General features: G+C 38.3%; 2 protein-coding genes and 1 non-coding gene across 10 annotated transcripts; 1 reads left to right on the top strand and 2 right to left on the bottom strand.

The window, feature by feature from the left end:
- Window positions 1-5630: 5630 nt before the first annotated feature.
- LOC113671042 (uncharacterized) lies at window positions 5631-10552 on the bottom strand. Its single transcript, XM_027187250.2, has 5 exons — window positions 10061-10552; window positions 8240-9358; window positions 7412-7486; window positions 6736-6933; window positions 5631-6009 (listed from the first exon to the last, which is right to left on the bottom strand). Exons 2-5 carry the CDS (start codon window positions 9324-9326, stop codon window positions 5879-5881), a joined length of 1491 nt encoding a protein of 496 aa, XP_027043051.2. The 5' UTR covers window positions 9327-9358; window positions 10061-10552; the 3' UTR covers window positions 5631-5878.
- On the top strand, window positions 6277-6358 carry Trnas-gcu (transfer RNA serine (anticodon GCU)). The gene has a single exon. It is a non-coding gene; the product is annotated as a tRNA-Ser (tRNA).
- Window positions 10553-12060: 1508 nt separating the features above from the next.
- On the bottom strand, window positions 12061-25335 carry LOC113671040 (uncharacterized). Of its 8 annotated transcripts, none has more exons than XM_089201302.1 (8): window positions 24616-25335; window positions 21093-22621; window positions 19505-20235; window positions 18571-18738; window positions 17252-17293; window positions 16632-16774; window positions 14656-14685; window positions 12061-13226 (listed from the first exon to the last, which is right to left on the bottom strand). In XM_089201302.1, exons 1-7 carry the CDS (start codon window positions 24927-24929, stop codon window positions 14658-14660), a joined length of 2955 nt encoding a protein of 984 aa, XP_089057428.1. In that variant the 5' UTR covers window positions 24930-25335; the 3' UTR covers window positions 12061-13226; window positions 14656-14657. The 8 variants fall into 8 exon arrangements, with proteins under 8 accessions (XP_089057428.1, XP_089057427.1, XP_089057430.1 ...); XM_089201301.1 differs by having other exon boundaries at window positions 19493-20235; XM_089201304.1 differs by lacking the exon at window positions 17252-17293.
- Between the last annotated feature and the right edge of the window lie 255 nt (window positions 25336-25590).

Raw genomic sequence — 25590 nt, forward strand, 5'->3', positions numbered from 1 at the left:
AGCCATCAAAACTACTATTATTGCCATAAAGCTATCAAACTGTGACTGGAAGGAAAGGCTTAAAACTAGCTCAGTATTTAAACCCACCAAACCCCAGAACACTGCCACAGGTAGGAGGGTCAGAAAAGATCCAAGGGTGACAAGAAACAACGCACTTGTCAGCTTTCTTTCCCTCAGACCGGTTGTGCCATGGGGTTGAGGAAGACGACTACATCGAATTTTAAAGTAAATAGAACAATAACAAATAGATATAATGAAAAGAAAGGTTAAATAATATAAAAAATACACAAGGTTGCGACGGGCACGTGTGCTTAAATCATGAACTGGTATGGATTCTCTTATGGGGAAAACTGTTACAGGCACTAACCAAATTAAGATAGTCATCACAGCATAAACCCATTTCTTAATAAAACGATGATTGAAAGAACGAAATGTTGCGTGCACTCGTTCTGATGAAATGACAACGAGATTAAGAATGGAGACCAGATGGACAAAATGCATTGATACATATTCTAATCCAGGCAACCAATTGGCGTCTCGCATATCGTGTCCCCACAGGTCACAGAAGTTCCCGATCTCGTAAACCCGTACAGGTCCATTCACTGCTCCGATCATGAGATCGACCATGGCCAGATGGATGATTAAGTATGTACTCTGGCGCTTTCGCTGGCGCTGCTTTACAAAGACAGCAATAGTGATGATATTAAGAGCGATAATGGCCAGAGACTCAGTGACGAGCACAGCGAACCATGGAATGCACCTCGAGACAGGAACCACCAACCAATTGGTAAGAGATCTGTTGCTGGTGTTTGTGGCCATTAGGTTTCCATTCACATTTTCCATTCACCAAATGACCTATGAATGAAGAGAAATTGTAAACGCTTTCTCCCTCCGGTCTGTATTGTTAGCTGACAGAGACAAAAATCTTAGGTCAGAGAAGAAATTTTTACCTAGGTTTTATCTTGTTAGAAATATGCAAATATGCGAATGTCCGTCAGTTTCGTTTCATTGTGGAGACGTGGAAACTTCGTTGTTGAGGAGAATGACCGCGCTCCAAGTCTGACTCTAAAATCCAGCAGGATACAGACAGCAATATCTATTGTTGGTTAAAACAGCTTTGACAAGTGGCATTTTTCTTTAAATTGCGAGGATTATCATCAAATGACAAAGACGTGACCATGGTTTACACGAATTTCGTAAAGAAAGGAAAACCTACATAATTATTTCTAATTTAGTTTTACTTCATCTTCACTGCCCACACATATCACCATATAAATACTAGCTATATTAGCGAACTTGTCTTGTTCAATAAATCTTATGAGCTGTTAGTTACAATTTATGTCACAATCTTTGTAGCACTCTAAGTCCTCTAATACAGTTAAAAGCCTGGTTACGATTCATTTTTATCAAGCGAACGTACTAGATGCCAAAATTGCCTGAGCTCACAACATCGTAGCAGGGCTTAAGCCTTAAATGTATTATTTACATAAATGTCAGTTGTAAAGCCTTAATTCCAACACCTAAATCAAGGCGGAGGTTTAAAACTACATCTAGTGGTCTATAATAATTGAGATTGTTTCGTTTGTTTTGTTTACAATTTCCTCCTTCTCCCGTCACATACCCAGTCGAGCATCAAAAGTCGCTAAACGAATGATCAAAAATGGTCTGTGGAACTGTGCTACACCGGAGCCTATCCATGGCAATAAATATGGTGATTTCGAGGTTTTTAAATTGTACGGAATTTAAGGATGGGTACTGATTTCGATTTCCCAGAAAATTTGCCGGAGAGAGGAACTGAATTTTCTGAACTCAATTAGAGGTAGTGCACTGCAACGAGTTCTGCGAAAAGTTCTAAAATCGTTCTCTATCTTTTTGTGCGCACAAAAGTAAGAAAAATCTCGTTTCTTGCTCTACGTGGACAGATTGTGCTGTCATCGTCGCTCAAAGACGAGGAAAGTGCCAACGATCATGAAGTTCTGGCCTCAAGGATCTAAAATCGCCTTGAGATTACCAACCGGCAAATCTGCCGGGCGAATATGGTTCGGGGCCTTGTGAAATATTCGGATCATTCCTGCCCTGAACTCTGGTATTTTATATACCAGAGTTGCGTATACAACTGAATTTATTAAGGAGTTAGCGCCCATTGACATGAACATCGTCGAAATGAGATATTACCTTGACTGGGAAGAGAAAAAAAATTATTCGACCTTGAAAAAATATCCAAAAATAGCGAGGAAACAGAATGGCAACCAAAAAAAGCATCGAGGAAAATGTAACCCAAATTAAAGTAAAATTCAATTTTCTTTCTCTGTTGGACGCTCCATGGTGTTGAGGAGTAGGTTTAAATCGGACTTTGATGAAATAAATGAGTAATAATCAAAAGAACGATCACATGATAAACACTCGAGAGCAACCAAATATTGCGAAAGTGTATGTGCGTGTATTCTATCAAGCACATAAAAACCTGCTTCACCTAATAACGCCATAAGCCATATACCAGCAAGTGCAACTCCATAAACCCATTTCTTAATAAAACGGTGTCTGAAAGGGAAAAATGTTGCATGCACTCGTTCTAAGGAAACAGCAGCGAGATTAACGAGGGATGTCAGGGGGAAGAACGTCCTTAAAAGGTGTGGAAGAGGATTATATAGGTGACCTTCGTGATCCCATTGAAAACAGATGTCCTAAATCTGTAATATAAAGACGGTAAGAGAAACTCCCCCAACTAAGAGATCAACCGTCGCCAAATGAATTATCAGGTATATACTTCGGCGCTGTAGCTGGTGCTGCCTCACAAATACGATGATCGTGACGATATTAAGGGTGAAAATCGCCAGACATTCAGAGGTGAGAACCACTAACGACAAGATGCAATCTGATTCATGAGGAGTGGAACTCTTTATCTCGTAGATGCTGTATGGCACAATATAAGTGGTGTCGGTAAAAAATGATTTTAGAATTGTTAATTACCTCATATTATTGTACAATTATATCAACCTTTGCTTTTTTTCGTCAACTCTATCGATGATTTAAAAGATATTTCACACACTTTTTGTCGTTTTGAACTAAATACGTTCCTTTTGAAGGTGTCAACAGCTCTGAGGGTACTCAACCGAAAATTTTATTTTTCCATGTCGTCCACGTTGGTACAGGGATACTTCAAAACTCTCGTGAATATTGTGTTTTGATCATACTGTTCTTGTCTCTTTAGCAGAGAACACGTAGGACTTTAATTAAGCTTTGTTTTACAAGAAAAATGCATTAAAAGATTGTGCTAAGCTGAGTGTTGAGAAACACCTTACAATTTTTGAGAGAGGTTTTGAGGATTGAAATACGCCCTCTTTAAGAAATACTTGCTAAATTTTTTTTGCCTCATCGATATTTTGTTTCTGCAACACTGACACGCTGAATAAGAAGTCAATACAAAGAAAGATTAACCTGCCTTTCTTTAGCGGCCATCAGTGCATAACAGTTACCATCTTAATGCCATCTTTGATTAAAGGACTTTTGTTGCTGCGCCTCAGTTCTCTTCAGTGAGGCGACTCGTTGTATGAGATCTTGAATATGGAGCTTCTGCTTTTCCCTTATTTTTCATAGAAGTTACAATGTAAGACCATATGACAAGTATTTACACAGAGGAAACGAAAGGGCAAATAAAGCAAACAACAAAAACTTTTATAGCAGTCATAAAAACGAAACAAAGTCCAAGCCGCATCCGGCGAGGCTATTTGTTTTTTATTTTGCCCAGTGATGCATGGCAAAATAAACTATTGACAAGACCCCTTGGAAAAATCAATTACAACTTCTGTATCTGCAGATATCTTTCAGCCATAAAATTTGCAGAAATTTAGGGCTAAATTTTCAATTAACAAAATAAAACATTTCCTACGGTTTTGGTGCAAATTGAAATAGGCAGGTGGTTTTCAACTTCAACTGTCGATGTTGAAAAACCCCATGACCCTTTTCCTCTAACACAACACCTGGAGGAAATCGTGACATCCCTAATCCTCGCTTCAGATTGCAGGGTATCTTTGGATTTATGGAGTGACTTTCTGAAGATAATTTGATTTTATCAACTGAGTTGATATTAAGTGAATTGGGGTCGCTTTGCGGTGGCCAATTATCTTTGCCTGTTTTTGACAGTTTGTAAAAAAATGAGTGAAATGAGACTCTCACCTGCTAATGTTCAGGGGTCCGTACTGAATCATGCTTAAGAACAGGTTAGTGCTTAAGCGCATGTTTGCAAAATTTCTTTCCTATTTAAGAGCTTCGTTAAATTATCCATGCCACTCGTTAGAATTGAGAGTTTTTTTTCTTTTAATTTTAGTCTCAGTCATGAAGCTTGGAGCTCAAGCTGGCTTTCATACGCAAGGTGATATCTGAGGACTGAAGGCTTTTGTCTTCATGGCGGCCTGGGGGGGGGGGGGATGACATAATAAAAAAGAACGTTTATTCGTTTGGCTTTTAAATAATAAAGAGAAAACAAGCTCTATCACTACTCTATTACTCACTATTGTTCGGTATTCTTCAATAAGCCTCGATTGTAATTCAATTATGCGCTTGAGAACGATTACACACCTCAGTTGTCTAAAGGTTTCTTCCTCTTCAACGAACAACTTTGAGTGTTTAAAGCCAATATTGCCTCTGGGGACAAACTCTTCTGTAAAACTCACCTCATCCCCTTTGCCTTCACCCATGAAAATAGAAGGCCCCAAAAAAGTTAGAAAAGCTTCGATCAAAACTCGATCAAACACTTTTAATTTTTCGTATTGTTGTCTCTATCAGAGAGCAGAAATTCAATAACTGGCGAGCGCCATTGCTTTCGAAATAATTAATGTTATTAAAAGAGAACGGGGAGTGGTAGAATGAAGATAAATTAGTAACAGAACAATGAAACTTACCGTGTTTGTCTTTTGTTTTGCTCCGTCTTTGTAATATTTGAGAGAATTGAAACGACGAGGCAGTTGTTGGAAAGATGTCATCCCTCAGCTAGGTAGCTACAAATCAGCTTTCCTTACACTTGGTCGATTTCAAAGGCCTTTTGATGATTGTAAGTGTCATTACAGTACCTCTCTTTATCCCTTAAGCTCCGAAAAAAACATTTTCACGTACGGCTTTCAAGTATGGCAAAGTAACCCACACAAAAAAAGAAAGACAAACTTCTTATCCGTTTGACACACGACCAATTAAGATGAAATGAACTCCTTCAACGCAATTTCAAGCTTTATTTCGCCAAACTAAGGTAAATAAGTGAGAAATAAAGCAAATAGTGCATTCCAAGAGGAGAGTCCAAGGCAAACTTGACTTAGAATACTACACCTGTAATCTTATGTTCGAGGTTCTGCTTCAGGTAGTTCTCTAAAGTAATTTTCATGCTGATAAGTCGTTCAGGAAAGACGTTTTACCTTAACAAAACAGAGCACATTAATGCTCTTTAGTGAACTAAGCTACCGATATTTTTAAAAGACAGGCACTGTTTATTTTTAAGAATTGAAACACTTGTTCTATTACTCGTTACGTCCCAGTTAGCAGTTGTTTTCTATCACCTTCACGCTGCTTTAAAAAAAAATAGAAAAAAAAGTAAAAACGTTTTCTGATTCTCCAATCGAGAAAATATCTTTGACACAATCTAAAAACAAAAGAAATCAAACTTTATTATCCAAGTATTTTGCTCTTTCTCCTAGCTAATTACATAATTTTGTACATAACACCCTAGCCACGAAGTTGGTTGTGTTCGAAACTGTCTCTGGCATTGCTTCCAGCTCTTTTCGGTTTCATCAGTGGGCATTCTTTTTGTACACAGCCATATTCTTGCTGAACTAATCCTAGGAGATATCTCCTTACTGCACTAGTACTCAGTCTTTGGTACTAATTACCATTACCACAGTCTCGGGAAGAAGGGCATGCGCAAGACGAGCGGTGTTACACAAAAGCAATTTCTTTTGTGATACTTCTTTTTCTTCGATACTTTCTTGGACTTATCATGTTTCCTTGATTTCCTTCTAGGAGCTGAAAATTAATGAAGGAGTAACGAGAGGCTACTATTGGATGGTGGAGAAGTCAATGCTTGGATCCGGATGAGAAAATTATGATCTGTTTTGACGTACTATTAAATTATCTGCGCTCTGCACGCTCTACAGCGTAATGAATTGTGGTAGAACAGATACATGTATTACATTTTTGTCAATAATTTATTTTTGTTCCGGTTATTTGATACCGTGCTTCCTTATAATAATTCATTGATGACTTATGATATGACATATCCAACAAACACACGACGAGGTGGCCGAGTGGTTAAGGCGTTGGACTGCTAATCCAATGTGCTCTGCACGCGTGGGTTCGAATCCCATCCTCGTCGAGGAAATGTACGTTGTACATGTCCACCGAAACGGATACGACATGTCTTTTTAGCACGTTGGCCCATAATTTTGGTTAGAGCTGGAATAATAAGATTTTTATGACAATGATCCTATAGCCTCGATCGGTTCATAGAGTTAATCTCTCTCTTCTCTCTCTTTTTTTAATGTTGTTGGTCTCACGTTTTTCTTGCCTTTTCCGTTTACCAGAGTAAAAACAAAACATAGTTCAACACAGCTCCAAAATTTTGTACTTTTAAAATATGAATACCTCCAATTTCAGAATCGTGTATAGAATGTACTCCATGTTCCTCTATTCTATGAAAAGATGTCTCCTTGAGCATCAAAACTAGCACCATTCAAAAGACAAGGGACCTACCTAATGGCGGTTTGTTTGTCACCACTCCTCGCCTACAGTGGCAGCAGTGACAGCAATGGTGACAGCAGTGACAGCAGGGACAGTGATGGCAACAGTGATGACAGTGATGGCCGCAGCAGCCGCCACAGCAAGGTTCACAGCAGCAGTGGTGACAGTCCAGGTCGTAGCAGTGCTCACAGTGAGGTTGGCAGATGCAGCCTGAAACAAAGATGATATAGGCCCGCAATATGTACAAAACTATTGTAGATCTGCAGCAGCAATAGATCATGAGCTCAATAGTAGACACTAATGGGGTAATTAAGTATTATCGACTGACTTGATAACGTAAATTGGTCACCATGAAGAGTTTAAAAGCTAACGCTTCGAGCGTCAGAGCGATTGACGAAGGGCTAACGCTCGAAATGTCGGTTTTTAAACTCTTTACGGTGGCTAATATACGTTATTAACTCAGTTGGTAACAATTAATTACCCTGTTATACTCTCCCACCGACGCAGCACAACAGTTTCTTGAGAAACTTACCCCCTTTATTCGGTAACCTTTATGGCCTGATCTTACGGATAATAACACATTGTCATTAGCATTTCGCGACTAACCCCACAAAACCTTTCTAGAAGTTTGTTAATCGCTAACTATTATTAAGTGAACTGAGACTGTGATGAGTGGTAAAATACTCACTTGGGTGATAGCAAACTGGAACATTTACCCACTCTATGTGGGGTTTGAGTCCTCCCCAATTGACACAACAGCAGTCTAAGGAAAAAAAGGCCATATTTTGATTTAATCAATGTTCTCACAAGATAACGATTCACCAAAACAAAGAAAGGAAATCACTACCTTTGTGCACTGCAGCTAAAACCTTACCTTCAATGATCGACGTATTACATTGACATCGTACTCACGAGCCAAAAATTCCAACAGAAGTCGAGTTTACAAACCTATTTTATCGTGAGTTCTGTCTTACATTCTATTTTAGAATGAATCTATCACCTCTCTATCACTAATTCTGCAATCTGACTAGCGACGCTATGATTGTTTTCTAACCCAAAATAGACAGTGAGTAAAGTGAGAGGCCTGTGCCTTAGTACAAAAAAATAAAACGGAATTATGGGCGTGTCTTTTTGTTAGATTTTGGACCAATAGAAGATTTACATAAAAGCAAATGAATTACGCACTCTCGAGTTCTTTGCGCGATATATCTATTCGGGCCTCGTTCATCCAAACATATGGAGGTCACGCAGTTATGGACAAGTATTAGTCTAAGGGAAATGGAGGGGGAAGAAAGATAAAAAAGAGTTTGCTTTCCAAGACGTCCACATAACGAATAAATACTCAAGTAACCAGAAATTGATTGTAGAAATGAAACGAAAATTGATCAGAGACTTAGCTGGCAGGAGGTAAACTAGTTTGCTATTCACAAGTGCCGTCTAGGAAATGAACGGACAAGCCCCCGCCCGATGCTATTGCTGTTGATTTCCGATAACATCCTACAAAGAAATATCTTACCAGTTCCCTCTGCCCTGCCTCCCCCCTCACCACCACCTCCTCCACCTCCCATTCCCCCTCTTCCTCCCCTACCGCCACCTGTGCCTCCTGTGCCCCCTTGACCTTGACCTCCAATTCCACCTTGTCCTCCAATTCCTCCCTGACCACCATTTCCTCCCTGACCATCAATTCCACCTTGACCTCCAATCCCACCCGTGTTGCCTCCTTGGTTGCCTCCTTGGTTGCCTCCTTGGTTGCCTCCTTGGTTGCCTCCTTGGTTGCCTCCTTGGTTTCCCTGATCAAAAAACCCTGGATCCCCTCTAAAGTCCACCCAATCATTTTGTTTTCGGGGTCTTTCATAATCGTCGTACTCTGGCGGTCCTGGTCCACGCAGCCTTCGACTCTTATGAGGATAAGGGTGACGACATCGACGTCTACGCCGGCGCCGACGTGGCACACAGGGGGCCTCAGGTTCTGAATCTAGTTCATCGCGGTCCAACTCATCTTCGTCATACGTATCGTCATCGGCGGCATCGTCTTCAGCAAGATCGTCATTAGGATCCTCGATGACATTTGTAGAAGCAGCGTTGGTACTTCCTTGCGGAGAAGTTCCAACAGAAGGAGCTGAAACAGCAGGTTGCCTTGAAAGAGTTGACGCTTGTGCCGTAGTTCGCGTTATCGTGTTCACTGGCTGACCTGCAGGTTGAGTTTGAGAACCAGCCACCTGTCCTGCAGGTTGAGCCGCAGAAACCGCTGTAGCTGCAACAGGAACCGTTGAAACTGCAGCAGGAACTGTTGAAACTACAGCAGGAACCGTTGAAACTGCAGCAGGAACTGTTGTAGCTTGTTGAAAAGGCGTTAGATTTTGCCTGATAGGTTGCCCTGTATTCAATCGATTTTGGGCGCCCGGACCAGGCACGCCTGAATTTATGACACCTTGAATTTGCGGGCTCCTCTTTGCTAGGAAGTTCATATTTGCATAATTTTGACGAATTCTTCTGATCGATTTCACTTTTTGCAACATTTCAGAATTCTCTGAGAGTGCTCTCCATTGAAAACTGCTAAAAAGGAATGTCAAGAGCCATATGAAGTATGAAACACGTTGCATCTTGGTTTTTTCTTGCTTCCAAACCGCCACAACTGGAAAAGGAAAACCAGCACACTAGAGTCACTTCCTGATTCATTAAAATGAAACACTTAATGGATAAATCAGAATGACCATACAGGTAAGTGCGCTCTATCAAATTGTCCTTTTCCAATTGACGTCAACACGACGAGAAGGGATTTGAATGGGAGACTACCATATTTAACCTTCACTTTGAATACTACTGAAGGGAAACTTGTTTCGATAGCTGTTGTCGATTCTATCAATCATATAGTACGATAAATATTTTGTCCAACAAAGAACCTGTCTGTGTTCAGTATATGCAACAATCGATACAATTCATCCTCTTGGTATGGGCGCCCTAATTGAAAGGGGCCAAAGGTTTCAAAACCTAAGCTGAAAAACATTCCTTCCATATATCCACCGACATACATAATCCAACATTAAAGGATTCATAATCATATAAACAACCACCCATTATAAAGGCAGATGTGTGTAAAAGGAGCGCAAATACTTTTAATCAACATCTATATAGCATTCAGTTTACTTAATTCAAGTGCACCTGTGGTAATTAGAGAAAATGCTATGGGTGACTAGCCTGTGCGCTACAGAAAAGTTGAAAATTCTCGAAGACTACATAACAAGCCGTTTACAAACACAGTTTAATAAAAGAATGAGATTAGAGATTGAGGTTTGCTTTGAATCAGTTACAAAAGAGCTGGTCTTCCAATACTAACCTTGATCCAACCGAAAACCTACATCAGGGCTTGCCGTTTGGACAATTCATAGTCCGAGTTTCTTCATTATTCAATGTCTTCAATGTGATCTAATCAAATTCTTGTGCTTTCCCTTTTTCAAATAAATGAAATTACGACCCAACCTTCTGTGATAAGGGAGATTAATAGGAAAAAAAATGAAGGGAAAAATCCCACAATCTTTTCGGTTGTTTTGATAAAATGTCTCTCACAGAAGTTAAAACAATTATAGAAGCTTACCTAACAATGTGATGAAATATTTATCACCAATTAACATCGAGAAAAGTGTGTCATTTCAACAATCAACAAAAAAAAATCTCCTGATTTTACCGAGCACGTTTAAATACTGTTTAGATAAATCTATTAGTTTTTGAAATTTATATTTAAGGCGAGATATTTAGCGCGAACCGATCTCTCTTGAACACTAAGCTACAGGCCACACTACTTCACCTGTATTCTTTGATATTTCAAAGTACTTGAAAGGGCATTTGCCACCCTAAATAGGGTCAACCACTAAAATGTCTACATTTGTGTAAACAGGCACGGCATCTGGTAACAAAGGTGATTATCTTCGCATTCAACAACATTCTCGGCCGCATGGTAAAGGTTGGAAGTTGTCGTAGACATTTTGGTAAGAGACAGACCCAGTAAGACCAGTTAACACAACAAAGTTTAGCCGTTTTTAGCGCAACTACGTTTTAATCCGTCTTCAACGAAATTCAACCTTTTATCTAAACCTAAATTTTGTAAAGATGGCTTAAATCTTGCAAAGTTCCTTACTTCCAAGACCCACTTGTGAAGAAATCTTGAGGTCCACCAATTGTCTTAAACTGTGGCCTTATTTAACTCCGTCAAACCTTTTTCCTCTTTCATCAGTCTACATATGCACTACACTGTTCTGCATACATCCTCTATAGTGGTAAAAAGACTTTCCTTAACAATTGGTGGTGACACTGTAAGGAGAAATAAGATGCTCTTTAGAGTAGAAGATAAGTCTAATGCGACCTTCGACGGATCTGAGTACGTTCTTCACTAGCAAAAGCATAGTAGGTATTGTTTTGTTCAGAAAACAGTAGGTCCTCGCTGTCACACATTTCTTCTCACATCTCCGTGGGAAGCCAGGTGATTCTTTTGACGTGTTCTAGGTACTTAACCATGAAATGTGACACGACAGAGGACGAGTGAGGCAGGGGGAAGGTTCTGGAAGTTTTCTCGTTCTTGGACACATTCGCATCCCGGCTAACCAAGCAACTCGTTTAAAAACGAAGTCAACGCTTGAAACTTACTTGTTTTGTCAAGATTGTGGTCTTCGAACGTAAGCAATCATACCACGAAACCATGAAAGAACTGTCGTGAATTTAGAAAGTAGTTTAGTTTTCTGCGCTCGCTTTATCTTCAGAGCATACATGCCAGTTTCAGAGATACACTAACAGGTTAGAATCTCCATGTTGCTGATTTTGACGCCCAGCACTATGGGCACTCTTCAAGCTCAACAACATAAAACACCAGAAGTGCGGTCGTTTCCCTCATCTTCACAACAAAGCCCCAAGCGGAGGTTAACCCTTTAAACCCTCAGAGTGACTAGCATCTAATTTCTCCCTAAAATATCACTCCTGAATCACACATTAAAGCCGTGAGAATAAAGGAAATGGTAACAAGGGAAGAAACCTTTTGATTGACGAACAAATTCTCCTTGTCAGCACCATAGGGAAATGTATAAAGAACAGTGTGGGGAATATGTATACCGATGTTAGGGTGTAAAGGGTTAATAACACGAACTCTTTTGGCCTGGACATGTACGTCTGTTTCCTGCGCTCTTCGACTAAATTTCCGAAAATAAAGGAGAGCGAGTGTTAAGGGCAATTTAGGGAGATCAGTCGCACCAAAGCTAGAGATACCCAAACAGGTGGGCACCCCATCGACAATTATGAAAAATTACCACCATTCAACATAATCACACCAGAAAAGACGCAGATCAAGGATTTAATTATTCCTAAAAATCATTTCCAATTTATTGCTGATCAAAATAAACTATTTTAAACATGCTGAGGAGAACCGAATTTGTCATGACCTGGCCAATGATGCACTCACCAAACCTCTGTGGGACTAACACAACGAGTGTACTTCAGGTGAAAACTAATCGATCTTGCGTGACGCAAACAATGTTTTTCTGTAGCTAGGGTCACGCAACACTGATCACAAATACTTACTCTCTGAAAAAAGTCAGCCAGTATTTGCTTGAACTTGACTGAAATTTATAATCAAATGATTAATGAAATACCTCTTTATGTGCTATACCACCCGCTACAAGTACTTCAGGTCGAACAAAATTTACGAAACAACTGTGGCCAGTCAATGTGCAAGTGCACATTATGCTGTAATCAACTCCACGCTAAATTTTCTTTCCAAAAATATTTACAGTACAAAGTGATTTGATTTTCACCAAAAGATATTAAACCCGATACTCTAAATGCAAAGCACAAATGTCACGCACTTTTCATTCTTTGTACTCTTCATAGCAAAATTCATTAAAGCTTGTAGCTTCCATTATTTAACATAAAATTCACATATTACAGTGAATTACAATTCAAGCTATCCGAGTGATCTCACACTGTCATTGTTATGTCAGCCCCTGAAAACTGTTTAAATTATCCAACGATATTAATTTTACTGTGAAATTATCAAAACTATTTCAAAAATCTCCTGTTTACTATTCACACAATCATAAAAATACTTCAACTGTACATCCTCCATCGCCGAATTCCTCATTAAGAATAATTTCGATTCTCTTTTAATGAAAGGGGTGGAAGATTGGTTGCTGACATAGCTTCCTCCTGACGGCGTTTAATTACTGCCTCTTGGAAGCAAGAGGCAAAAGAGGAAACTACAGTTGAAGGATTTATAGTGACCTAAATTGCTTGCTATTAGTCTACATCAATATTTCTTAAGCGAATGACCAGTAATGAAATCTAGAATGCAATTGGGTTTTTCCTTTGCTACTCATTACATGTTTCATCTACCCTTGGTCCATTGTGTTTTGTGCTGTTCACGGCCAAATCCTTCATCATAGTTCCCCTTGGTTTTGAACAGCTGTTTGAAGTGCGGTTTACAATAAAGTTTCCCTTGTAGGGCAGCATAGTTTCCAAGTCTACAAGAAGAAAAAAGTGACAGAAAAAGAGTCAATTCGGCTACAATGAAGTTGGCATGGATATCACAGAAGTACAACAGCACCGCCTCATCATTACGAATTTCTTCAACTGTTCAAGATGGTATTGTAACCAACAGTTCCACCATAAAATACATGTATCTAAGCGCGTTAACCCTAAAACTCGTAGAGGTGATTGACATTTAGCATAAAGGTAATTAGGAAAGAAAGGCTCGCACCCTGAAGGGTTTTATCTTGATGGGGCAACAAATTATTATCTTTAACAATTTTCAAGAAAACATTTGAGGGCCAAAAGAGAAAATACAATTCTCTTCCTAGAAGTTATTGGGTCATGTCAAGATCTGTCAGATTACGTGTTTCAGAACCTTTCCCTTCATGAGTGACGAAGGCAGAATTTCTCCTTACAATACAATATCAAGCATACAAATGATGACAATATAGAAAAAGAAAAAGAATTAGAGGATTATTAGTTGATCCAATACCAAATTCTCCAAACTAACATCATCATAACTGTACGGTTGACAGTAAAGAGAATCACTAATGAGATCAGGGAGGGAAGGGCTAGGGTCTTATTCGGTTTGTTTCCGTGCATTCCGATTGATTTTACTGCTTGAAATGTTTTTAGATATTCATATGTCTGCTGCTAACCAGATAAGTTATTTTTTCAAAATTCCTAGTTAAGCCGCATGCAGTGAAAATTCCGCACATTGCACTGGCCTTTTATAATGATATCAAAAGCGTTTAATTAACTAACATTACCGAAAGAGCAAACAGATGTACTCGGAAAATGTCTAGAGTTAGTATCAAATTCTCTCAACCACTACCTCACTGTATATAAAACACTGTGTGTCCCCCTCCTCTAGTGAGTTTTTGCCCCCGGGGGGAGGGGGGGGCAAAATCAGTCGGCTAATTTGAAAAAATGCACAGATGTACAGAGAAGGTAGACTCTTTCATGTTGAATAACTGTACATCAGATGGGAAAGGAAAGAAGAAAACAAAACCAACGATAGCGAGACCAAGACTAAGACCAAAAACAATAACAAAACAACAAATGAAATAAAAAAACGAAACAAAACAAACGAGGAAAATAACCATTAAGTACAAGCATACACAAATGTTATCACTATCATTCATTTTGCCTCCCTAAATGTCATTACATAATGATTCTTCTTAAGTCTAAGGAGTTAGGACTAACAACTCAAGACGAAGCCTATAACCCAATGTAAACTCTTAAAAGACAACAAACTGCTAGAAAATTTACTGGGCTGTAAGAAACTTGGGAAACTTGCCATGTATAACATAAATGACAATTCAAATGTGACACAGCCAACTGTCAAGACGTTTAGAAAAACTTTGGCAGTCAGGTGTAATTTGTAAGTCAGTTGGAATTCTTGTTGTATTCTATTCTCACCTTCAGGCAGATTTTGGTGGTTTTCCCACTCTACCAAACAAAAATGTATCAGTAAGTAATACGATATTCTAGAAACAAAATTTCTGGCGTGTTTTGTGATCATGAAGACCTTGTGAAGATGACAGGACTGTGAATTTCTCATCAGGCATATACACGGACGACACAGTGATGTTGATAATTTAATTGGATGAACGCTGTAGTTGACTTTCGATTTATATCAACGCGAAACTCAGTTTATCTTAGCAATTTTCTTGGCTACATTAATCCAAATAGTCCCCTTGCCACTAAATGCAAAATTAACATCTTGTATTAGAGCGAAGTTCTATTTAATTATTTTAGATGTAATGACCTTATACGAGCTTAAAGTATATGTACAACGTATGTTACACAAAATTTGTTTACATTCTAACATAGTTCCTTTCCATTTTAGCATTTTTTTCTCTTATAGCAACTTCCTTAATTCATGATCAAATTTTATTTTTATCCTACATTGTAAAGATGTTTTGATTTTATCATTTCTTAATATTCAATTATCGTCGTCCACCATATCATTCTGGCTAGGAGCAATTTTGTCTAATGAAAATAACTCGGGAATTCTTGTATATAACTCGATCAGTTAGTTTGTATATATCTCTTTAACATTTCTTCAGAAGCTGAAAAGTTTGCCATCAAAAGTATTTAAATTACCTGAATTTATTACCATTAAATTGGAACTAAATAGCAAAAAAATTGTCTTTTAAACTGTTCAGTATACTGATGGACTTTTAAAGTAATTATGAACAAAAATATGAATTGCAATTGCAAAATCACTTGGCAGGCCTCACAAAATTACTTTTTGCTGATAAAATCTACAGACTACTTAAGTTTTTGGGTGAGTTACTTTCTGAGATGCAAATGGTCGCATGTTTAATAATATATGTAGATGTCAATAAAGAACACAGGTGCAAATGCATGCACAACTGACACAAATAAGCTGTGATGAGAGTGTGACATACTGCAATGAGTACAAGTAAATCAACATTGCAAATAAAATACATATATGTATGTAATTATGGTAGTCAACCAAATCTAAACTGTATCCAGAAAAAAAACTAAATTAAAACATCTCATGAAAAATAAATATACCTATACTTACTGATTATTTTGCAGAATTTCAAATTATCCCACCCATGCTTAATGTCAGTACTTACTGGGTACATGCATTTAAAGTACCACAAAAACTGCACTTAAACAAGTTTAAAGACCATCCACTAGTTCTACAACTTACAGTGGACCTACATGAACATGTAAAAGATTTTTAGATTATGTATCATCCCTTGCAGCCAAAGCTGAAGCCTTGAGTGAAGCCTTGGAGCTGGTACGCAGTACATGTGGTTCCTGCTCTCAGTGTGAAAGCATTTGTACCCATTTACTACCATTAATATGGGGTTCTACTAACTGGGTACATTTCAGTTGCTACTGACTACAATGTACATTATACTGATGCTCCCCTCCCTAGCAAATTACCGGGGTATTGATGGCACATTTATATACATGTACACAAGGTTTATGAACACAACCATATACAGGGTTTGTACCATTTTTCAAAAAGAAATTTCAAGGACTTTTCCAGGAGGTGGATTGTTTTTTCCAGGACTCCAAATTTCACCTTAAACCATTTCATTCCCAAGATTTCACCATCAATTCTCCTTGGGGTCATCATATATTTCTTAAACAAAATGTATTCTGAAAAACTTTCTTGCTTAAGTTAAGCAGATTTCCAGGACTTTTCAGGTTTTCCATGGCCTGTCCAAACCCTGCATATACTGTACTTCTGAAAAATTCTTAGTTGTGAGAATTTGATTCTATTTCAACACATTTCCCCCTTTAAGGTCAGGTCTAGTTTTTAATACTATCAATTCCAAGCATCTTCACTTCACATGATGCACATTCCCAAAGTAAATATCAACTAATAATTATTGCAAGTGTTGACAAACCTTAATGTTGATTTGCACTCAGCACATTTAAAGCACGTTTTATGGAACACCTTGTTGTCAGCAGCAAGCCTCTCCATTGGATAAACAGTCTTTGTGCATGTCTCACATTTCTCTTGTTGAGGCGGTGCAAAGCGATTAGTCCTCTGTTGGAAACAAATGGGGTATAATAAAACTACAATTGAAAATACCTGATCTTCAAATCTAACTTAAAATTCCCAACGCGAGGTTGCTACATACATGTACACGTACAGCAGTACTATATGAAAAATGGGGGGTCAACATGTATGATTAATCTTAGGAATCATTAAATCCCCTTACTTTAACATGCACTCAACTGAACCTAGTGTTACAATTCATATCTACGTAAAAATAAACTAACCCATTAGCTCTAACAGAGCCTTTGCTGACAAACAAGCTACAAGTAACATAAGATATAAACAAGTCACCACTACTGACAACAGTCCTTCTCAGGACTACACTCAGCCAGACAATCAGACAACACTATCACATTTTACCCTTGGGTTCAACCTATTTACTGTGTAAAATAAAAAAATGACCATTAAAAAAATGATAGTAATAAGATTAAATGTACGATACAAACTCTTGAACTAAACCCCTACCTTTTCACTATCATCATCAGATTCCCCAAAATTCACAGTTTCCTTTAGGATATTAACTGGCTGTTAGTTGGTTAAAAAGCTTAAAGTTTGATAAAGATTAGCTGGTTAAATTTAACAACACAGTTAACTGAAGTTAATAAATGCTACAGCAGCAGAGCAGACTCAGAGATTCTTACTGGATTTGGTGTTACTTCTCAGTGCAAAAAAGAAAACAACAACCAGATGCTGTAAATATGAATGAAAAGAAAATAGACAGCACAGATTCTTGTTCAAAATTTTCCCCATAGTTTGGGGCATTTCAAATTGTTCAAAACTTCGAGAGGTTGGCAGCTGGAACTACTGTTTAATCAGTGGGCAACCATGTTCTGTGAGGTGGTTGTCAGTGATAAATTTTGGCAATTTTTGATGACCACTAGATGACTTTAAATTTCAAACCATAGCATACAAGTAAGTATTTTCAAATTAAAAATTTCATGAAGTTGTGGCAACAGGGCAGTACAGCAGTACATTAATGGCCAGCAAGTTTTAAAAGAACACCACTTTTAATTCACTTACTTCAAAACAATCATTATTGGAACCATCTTGATTAACCTCATATTTGAGGACATTGACACATTAATGGATCACACATTCATGGGTTAGCACATGAGCAAATTAATTTTGTAGTTCTATTATGAGCATAAGCCAGCATGACACATAAGCATGTTCATAAATACGACTGTTAACACCAACACAACATTCATGTAATGCACATTGGAGATGCACAGTGGTACAAGGTGAACATGTCCACTCAAGCAAGGGCATGAGAAGAAAAACGTCCCCTGACCCAGTAATTTCATTTGAAAGAGTACAATGATAATTAAGAATAAGCAGAAACGAACAGTAAATCACAGCTTACAACTCAAGAAATATGTTTTGAAAGAAGTTTCAGAGTGACAAGTCTGTAACTTGATAGTTGGAAATGTGAAATGTAGACTGTACATATATTTCACAAGTTACTGTAAAAAGAAATTTCAAATTTAACCCTTTAATCCCTGAGAGTGACGAGGTTCTAATTTCTCCTCACACTATCACCCCTGAATAAAAGGTTTAAGTCATGAGAATACAGGAAATGATCAGCAACTAATAAAGCTCTTTGATGGTTTCACAAATTCTCCCTGTTAGAACCTAGGAAATGTATAGAGAACAGTGTGGAGAATATGCATAATGATGTTAAGGTGAAAAATGTTAACAGGTACTGTATCACATATCATTTAAGTGTGTAACTGCTGAAAAAAAAAAAAAAATCACAAGTTTTTTTAAAAAGTTGTTTTACTCACAGTAACAGGTTTAGTAGTTGTATCTTTGGTATTCTCCTTTCCCTCAAACTTGTTCAGAGTTTCTCTTGCACCTCTTGGCTTGTAACCACTATTTTCTCCCTGGACACTTGCTTTCAATTTGGCACTGTCAATCTCATCATTCTTCTCTTTTCTTTGCGCTCTCTTTTCCTGAAATGCAGAAAGTCGTAAAAGATTTAAAAAGAAATCTTTAAAGAATATCTGAGAAGTTCTCACAAGACAATCCACATATAGGTTGTTTTTATTATTTTTATTGACAAGGAGAGAACTTAACAACAGCCTTAAATTAACAGGGCAATTTTGGCACTGAATGCACATGAACAGGGCATAACAGGTCCATTCAATTCAAAGTGCATTATGCCAATCACATTCTATAGTGAGTACAATCAGAATTACCAGTGGAAAACAACACAAAAGAAGAAAGAGTAAGGGAAAGAAACAACAGCTCTGCAAGAACCAGATTTTCAAATATTCAAACAAAGACATGATTCAAAAGAACACTTGGTACACATCTAAACAAAAGTCAGATATACATGTACTGTAAGACTGAGATTTCACTACTGAGCCAAACTTTAACTCTTTAACTCTATTTAGGTAAGCAGAACTTAAAGCATTACTTAATGTACATACACATCTATAGCTTATTTACAGCTTGTGGAATGAATTGCAAAATATTGAACAAATTTTCCCTCCCTGATGGCTGCAGATTTGTTAAGGTGACAGTATCATTGTTCAGAAGTACAGTTGGACCTCATTTAACACACATGTACTGCATGTACTAACAATACAAAAAATGCCAAAGTTAAATGCTCCATGTAAATTGTACCTATCCAAAACTACCTTAGATATAAGTATATAATGATTGCACAAGTAAGAAAAAAATATTTTTTAATCATACTTGTACCTGTTGATTTACCTGATTATCTCCTGATTGTTTCCGTGCTGACACAGTCTCAGTTTTAGCCTCTGAAGGCTTTGATTCTCTCACTCGAGATGTACTCAAAGTTTGTTCTTCACCTCCTTTCTTCTCAAATCTTGATTTCACAGATGCTGTGTATGTTGACTTCTGCTCAGAAGTATTACTTGTTTGGTCTTCTTCTGAGGTAGATCCTCTCTTAGTTAAGGCTTCGACAGGTATTGCTTCACTTTTACTGCTGCTTCTCCTTCTCTCAGCTCTCTCTCTCCTCTCCTGTCTCTTACGTGCCAATGCATCTTCTTTCTCTTCTTCCTTATCAGGTTTGGCTTCCTCTTTCTTTTCTGTTGCCTTCTCAGCAGCCCTTGTCGCTGCTCTTCGCGCTGCTCTTTTCTCCTCAATTGTAGATTGCACTTCTTCTACTTTGTCCACACTAGTGGATTTCTCAACATTACCAGTCTCTTCAGACTTGCCAGCACTTTTCAATCTTCGTTCAGCCCTTCTAGCTGCTAAAGATGTTCTCCTCGCAGAAGAGGCGTCTGATGGAGCTTCTGCATCATCCTCAGAGGTACCATGTGCACTCTGCCTTCTTCTTTCTCTTCTCTCAGCCCTTCTTGTAGCCAGATCTTTCATTCCATCTTCTTCTGATTTGGATTTTTCTTCCTCTGCAGGTTTAACTTCACTTTTCTCAACTTCCTTTTCCTTGCCATCTTGTGAATCCTTACCTTTTGCTTCTAGCAACAAACAACAGAAGACAAACAAAATCTTTCTTTACGCTGTCAGCGTTCTAGATAGACCCTCCAAAATTAAGTTAGGGAAAAGATCTTTAACGTGCTACAAAGTGGACACTAGGATGGATGATATACAACGTTCAGGCTCAGTTATCCATCGAGATGCATGTGCTACGTTTTGGAAACAAACTTAATGAGGAAGTTTTCCGCCGATTTATCTTTGCAAATCTTTTTAATTCACTATATCTCTTGGTAAGGTTATGATGAAACGTTCTAGTGGCCAATTTGGCGACTAACTTTCAGGATTTGGTCGCCAAAGTAAAAAATTTAGGCGCATTGGCGCCTGTATTAGGCGCAATTTCACACCCTGCCATGGTAAAAAAAAATAGCAGTCCACTTGCCATAATACTGGGTTTTCATTGGTGTACTGGAAGGAAAATAATGTGAAGTAACAAGAAAAAGTTATTCACATATGAATTAAAAACTAAGTTCAGGCCATCTACATTTTAGATTTTCAAATTCTTGCCTGTGATATTTCAAATTAAACACATGTATTTGTAAACAAATCATTATGAACAAATGGAATTAGCTAAATCAGCTGCTTTACGATACAAAAATTGTGAATTTTTTCAACCCTACAATGAACAGAGAGCAAATTCTGGATGAGACTGGTTTGGTCATACTTAATGCAACCTGACCAATTTGCCCTGAACATACATCTACTAAAATGTTCATCTACAGAGTCAAGCAAAAAATATCCACAAAGTTGCCTAAACTTACATTCACATCCCACAAAAATCAGCAACTCAAATCATAACTTAAAATATACATGCACCACGTGAAACTCTTGGTACACCCACCTTCCTCCATGGCTTTCTTCTTTTCTCTCAAAGCTCTCCTTGCACGATAATCCATTGGGACATCTCCAGCATCACGCATAGTAACAGATGCGGCTGGTTTAGGCTCATCTTCAACCTGTTTAGGTTCATGTTCTTCATCTTCCTTGCCATCATTGGTGTCTTCTTCAACATGGAGATCAACTGGACTGGACTCATACACATCTGAAGATGTGACTGTAACTTCACCTCCAAAATCATTTTCAATCGTCTCATTTACTTCTATTTGTTCCTCTTCATCTGATTCATGTTCCTCACCATTCATTTTATGATTGTTGTCATCCTCAAGGACTTCCCTTGCCTCTCCTTCTCTCTCCTCAGCTTCTTCATCTTGAGCTTTTTCTTCTTCAAACACATTCTCAATCTTGTCTTCTGGAGTTGCTTCTTCATGTGCCACATTTTCTTTGTGTTCTTTGGACTTTGATGAAGATCTGTGCCTCTTCTTCTTCTTCTCATGTTCATCTCCATGTTTCTCTTTCTTGCTTTTTTTCCTTGTGCTTCTATCAGGTATTTCTTGCAGTCTTGATTTATCACTAGTTTGAACTTCCAAATCTTTAGCAGCCTTCTCTTCAAAAGTCATCTTGTGCGATCGAGCTCTACCAGCAATAGCTTCCTCCTCCTCATCTCTCAACTTCTTTTCTGATGTTTTGATCATGCCAGCCTCTACGACCTTTTCATCAAAATATTCTTTGTGTGAGGATGCCTTTCCCACAAGATCCAATTCATCACTTTTTGACCTGGCTGTTTGGACTTTGGAGGCTTCCTCAGCAAATTGCTCAAACTTTTGGCGATGGGACTTTGCTCTTCCACTCAAGTCAATCTCCTCTTCTTCCACCCGTTTAGAACCCCTTTGACTTCCATCGTTTGATGACCCAAATTTTTCAAACATTGCACGTCGCGATGATGCCTTGCCAGAAAAGACATCTTCCTCTAAATGAAACTTGCGAGATGCTTTGACCTGGGACTCTTCCTCTATCTTTTGTTGGAAAATATTGCGATGAGCTTTTGCTCGCCCTGAAAGGTCTACATCTCCAAGGATTCTTCTCTCTGTACCAGGTGATGTTGCTTTATTCTCTGATGCATATTTTTCAAACAACTCTTTCTTTGATCTTGCCTTCCCAGAAATATCCACTTCTCCTTCTTGCTCACCAAATATTTTCCTCGGAAGAGATGGAGACACCTGGGCGCTTAGCCTGGCCTGTTCCTCAAAGAGCTGTTTATGAGATTTTGCTCTTCCTGACAGGTCAACCTCCTCGTCTTCCACTTTGATTTTTGGTGTCACCTTTTTTACTTCATCTGCAGCTGCTTTCTCAAATGTGCTGCGTCGAGAACTGGTAGGCACAAATAGGTCTCTCTCTTGCTCTATGGGTCTGATTCTAGCTGTTCCTGTTTCACTTGCCTCTTGAGCTTTCCTCTCAAACAGTGATTTACTAGATGCAGCATAACCATGCTGAGGGCGCTCACCTTCAGCTATCTTTCCTGCTTGCTGGAGCCTTAAATAAATAAAGAGGATAAAGAGGTACACACATGAAAAAGATATCACTACTGAGAGCTCCTACAAAATATTACAAGCCTGTCAAATGGTGTAAATATACCATGTGTATAAATATGACCCAGCTAAAAAAAGGGAATATCCAGTGATAAGCACAGTAGCCTATACTGGGAACAAAAAAATATCCTTGAGGAAACCTGTCTGGAGACATTACTTTCAAGGTTCCTACATTATTTTCCCTTAAGCTTCTCTGTTCGTGAACTAAATGTTTCTTACAACATTTTATGTCAACAGACAGATGTTAGAGTTGATTTGCCTTAAAAGGAGTTTATTGATCACAGTTTAATCCTTTAACTGCCAAGATCTGATTGTTAATTCTCCTCTGTAGCTGCTACACATTTCCTTGTAGATTAGTTATGAGAACTTGGTGCTAGATCAACATAGCAGCTTCTACCTGACAAGTTTGAATATTCTCATTACCTGTTTGCTGAAGAAAGTATTGATATTGTAGGGAGAAGTTTAATGTTAATTACTTCTGGAAGTTAAAGGGTTAAGTGAGCATGGTACACACATTTCAGGGGAGCGGGGTGGGAAGTTAACCCTTACAATCTGTGTGATGAAGACCAACTCAAAGTGGAGAATGTCATGTCTGGTGCAATCAATATGCTGCATGTAAAACCACAAGAATCATTACTATAGCCAGAAAAAGTTTCCAGTGTGGATACAGTTTACCAGTAGTTTACGCAAAGTCATACTTGGTAGCAAAAAATACATTAATTGGGTAATGTGAATATTTCTATATGCTCTCTAGTAAAACTTGGTATTCAAGTGATGTTGGAATATTTGCTATCATACCCTTAAATCTACTTCTCAGAGGCAGCTGTTTTACAATTTCATCCAAAAAGAGGCTCAGATGACAGCCATCTGTGTGTTACTTGAATTCTGAGACGCATATTTATGACATAAAAACTATTAAAAGGCTCTTGAATGTCAATTCTCATTCGATTGCAACGGATTCATTTCAGATATCAAAATTTTCACTTCCAATAAATTAAAAATTCACAAAGGACACTGTGAAACTCCGGCAATGACGAGAATCTTAAAAGACAAGTTTGTTTAAACAATAAAAACAAAAGAAGTCAGCTTTTAATAGCCAATTAGAAGCCTTGACATTTCATTTCTAACACAGTTTTCGATTAACACCTACTTCGTGAGTTCAAACCTTGGCTGTCGAGTTAACAGCTTTGACGTGAGGATTTGATTCTTTAATGAATTTGTTTAATGATTCATAATCTTTCGATCCTTCGTCTTTTCACAAGTATTCTGAATTGGAAAGCGTGTTAAAATCACAATAAAAAATTGACTATCAGTCGGTGAAACAGTGCAACCTTTGAATCGACGAGCGACAAGAAATAGCAGCAAGCTCATGTGACGTGAAATTCCATTTGAATATTTGTGAATAAAAGGACGGAAAGCTCGCTATTTACAAAACGAAATAAATTCTAACAGTTACGTAAGTCCTGGTTTATCTGCCCAGAGGAAAAGTTTTCAACAACAAAAGCTGCAATCAAAATATTTTCTTTGCTTTGATGTCCAACATGAAACGTACGGTCGAGAACAACATCTCAGCATGATGTGCTAAGGGAGGCTCGCTAATAAGTCAGAAAACAAAGATAGAAAATGCTTTTGTGAAGGGAAAGCTCGTTATAAGCCGATTTAGAAGCTATGAAATGACACTTGCTACCACTACACAGAAATACCGACAATTTAACCACTGATCTAAGAGATCACAGCGGTGATAAACCTGGAAATTGCATACCGGCTGCATTGCTAAATGTTAAACCGTGGCCTTATCGGTTAATTCAACCAGAAGAAAAGCAACTTAAAATTATGGCCGCCTACATTGGGGTGAAAAGTCTGCTCCACAAAATGTACACGAAAGTAAGAAATATGCGAATTTAAATTAGAAAATCTCAGCAAAAGTTCCCATGTTACCTCTCAGATTCCTCCGAATCGTCGCTGTACGATTCTTCCGAAGATGACTCTTCTTCGCTCGAGCTTTCCTCTTCCGATTCCCCTGTTTCTTCCTCGACTTCTTCCTCTGATCCTTCAATTTCGCCATTTTCTTCCACGTGCCTGCCACTCTTACCGCTACTCGAGCTAACAGAAGTGTTTCTAGCTGTGGAACTGACCTTGGTTTCTCCTATTTCATGATCTCCGTTCAAAACTTTGGATTTCAATGGCGGGCCGGTTTCGTCCTCTGCCAACTCCATATCGTCTCGTTCGTCGCTACTGAGGTCGTCGGCCATAACTAAACTAATACTTCTTCGTCTTCAGTTGAAACAGAAGCACAAGACAGGAAAATTCCACAGAGAATAATATCACAAGGCCAGAGGACACGAACGAACGCCCTCAGTCAGAATTAGTACGCAAATGAACGCTAGCTTATTACAAGTACTTTTGTGAGAACAAATAAACAACAGAACGGCCAATCAGAAACGTTCTAGAATCATACCAAATGACCTCTCCGAATCACTCCAAATTTGGTAAATGTCAGGGAATCATCTTCCTTCTTTCAGTTGCTCTGTGGTCGCACTACAGACGTTAATTACTGTCCACTGCATTGACAAACGGTGTGAGATACTTGACAGGGAAAATTTATAGCGAGCTTCCAAGATAAACGCAGCTTGTCTGAAAAAATAAAAGAATGAAAAAAAAAACAAATCAAATTTTGTTTTATAAAATTTTACACATTGTAGGAACTCTGGCATTGATGGAGAGTTCTAATTTTTGAGATTTTTCACGTTTCGCTTGACATGAAATCCGTGAAAATCACATTTCCTACAAATATCTGCCGTTAAGTGGGTATTGTATTGCAAACTGCAATATCAGGAATTTTAGCAAAAAGGGTACATGTTTAAATATTTAGTCGAAATCTGACATCAGAGCCACTGTGTTGTGTCATAGAAG

This window comes from Pocillopora damicornis, chromosome 3 (assembly GCF_964200805.1).
Source record: "Pocillopora damicornis chromosome 3, jaPocDami1.2, whole genome shotgun sequence".
Lineage (NCBI taxonomy): Eukaryota > Metazoa > Cnidaria > Anthozoa > Scleractinia > Pocilloporidae > Pocillopora > Pocillopora damicornis.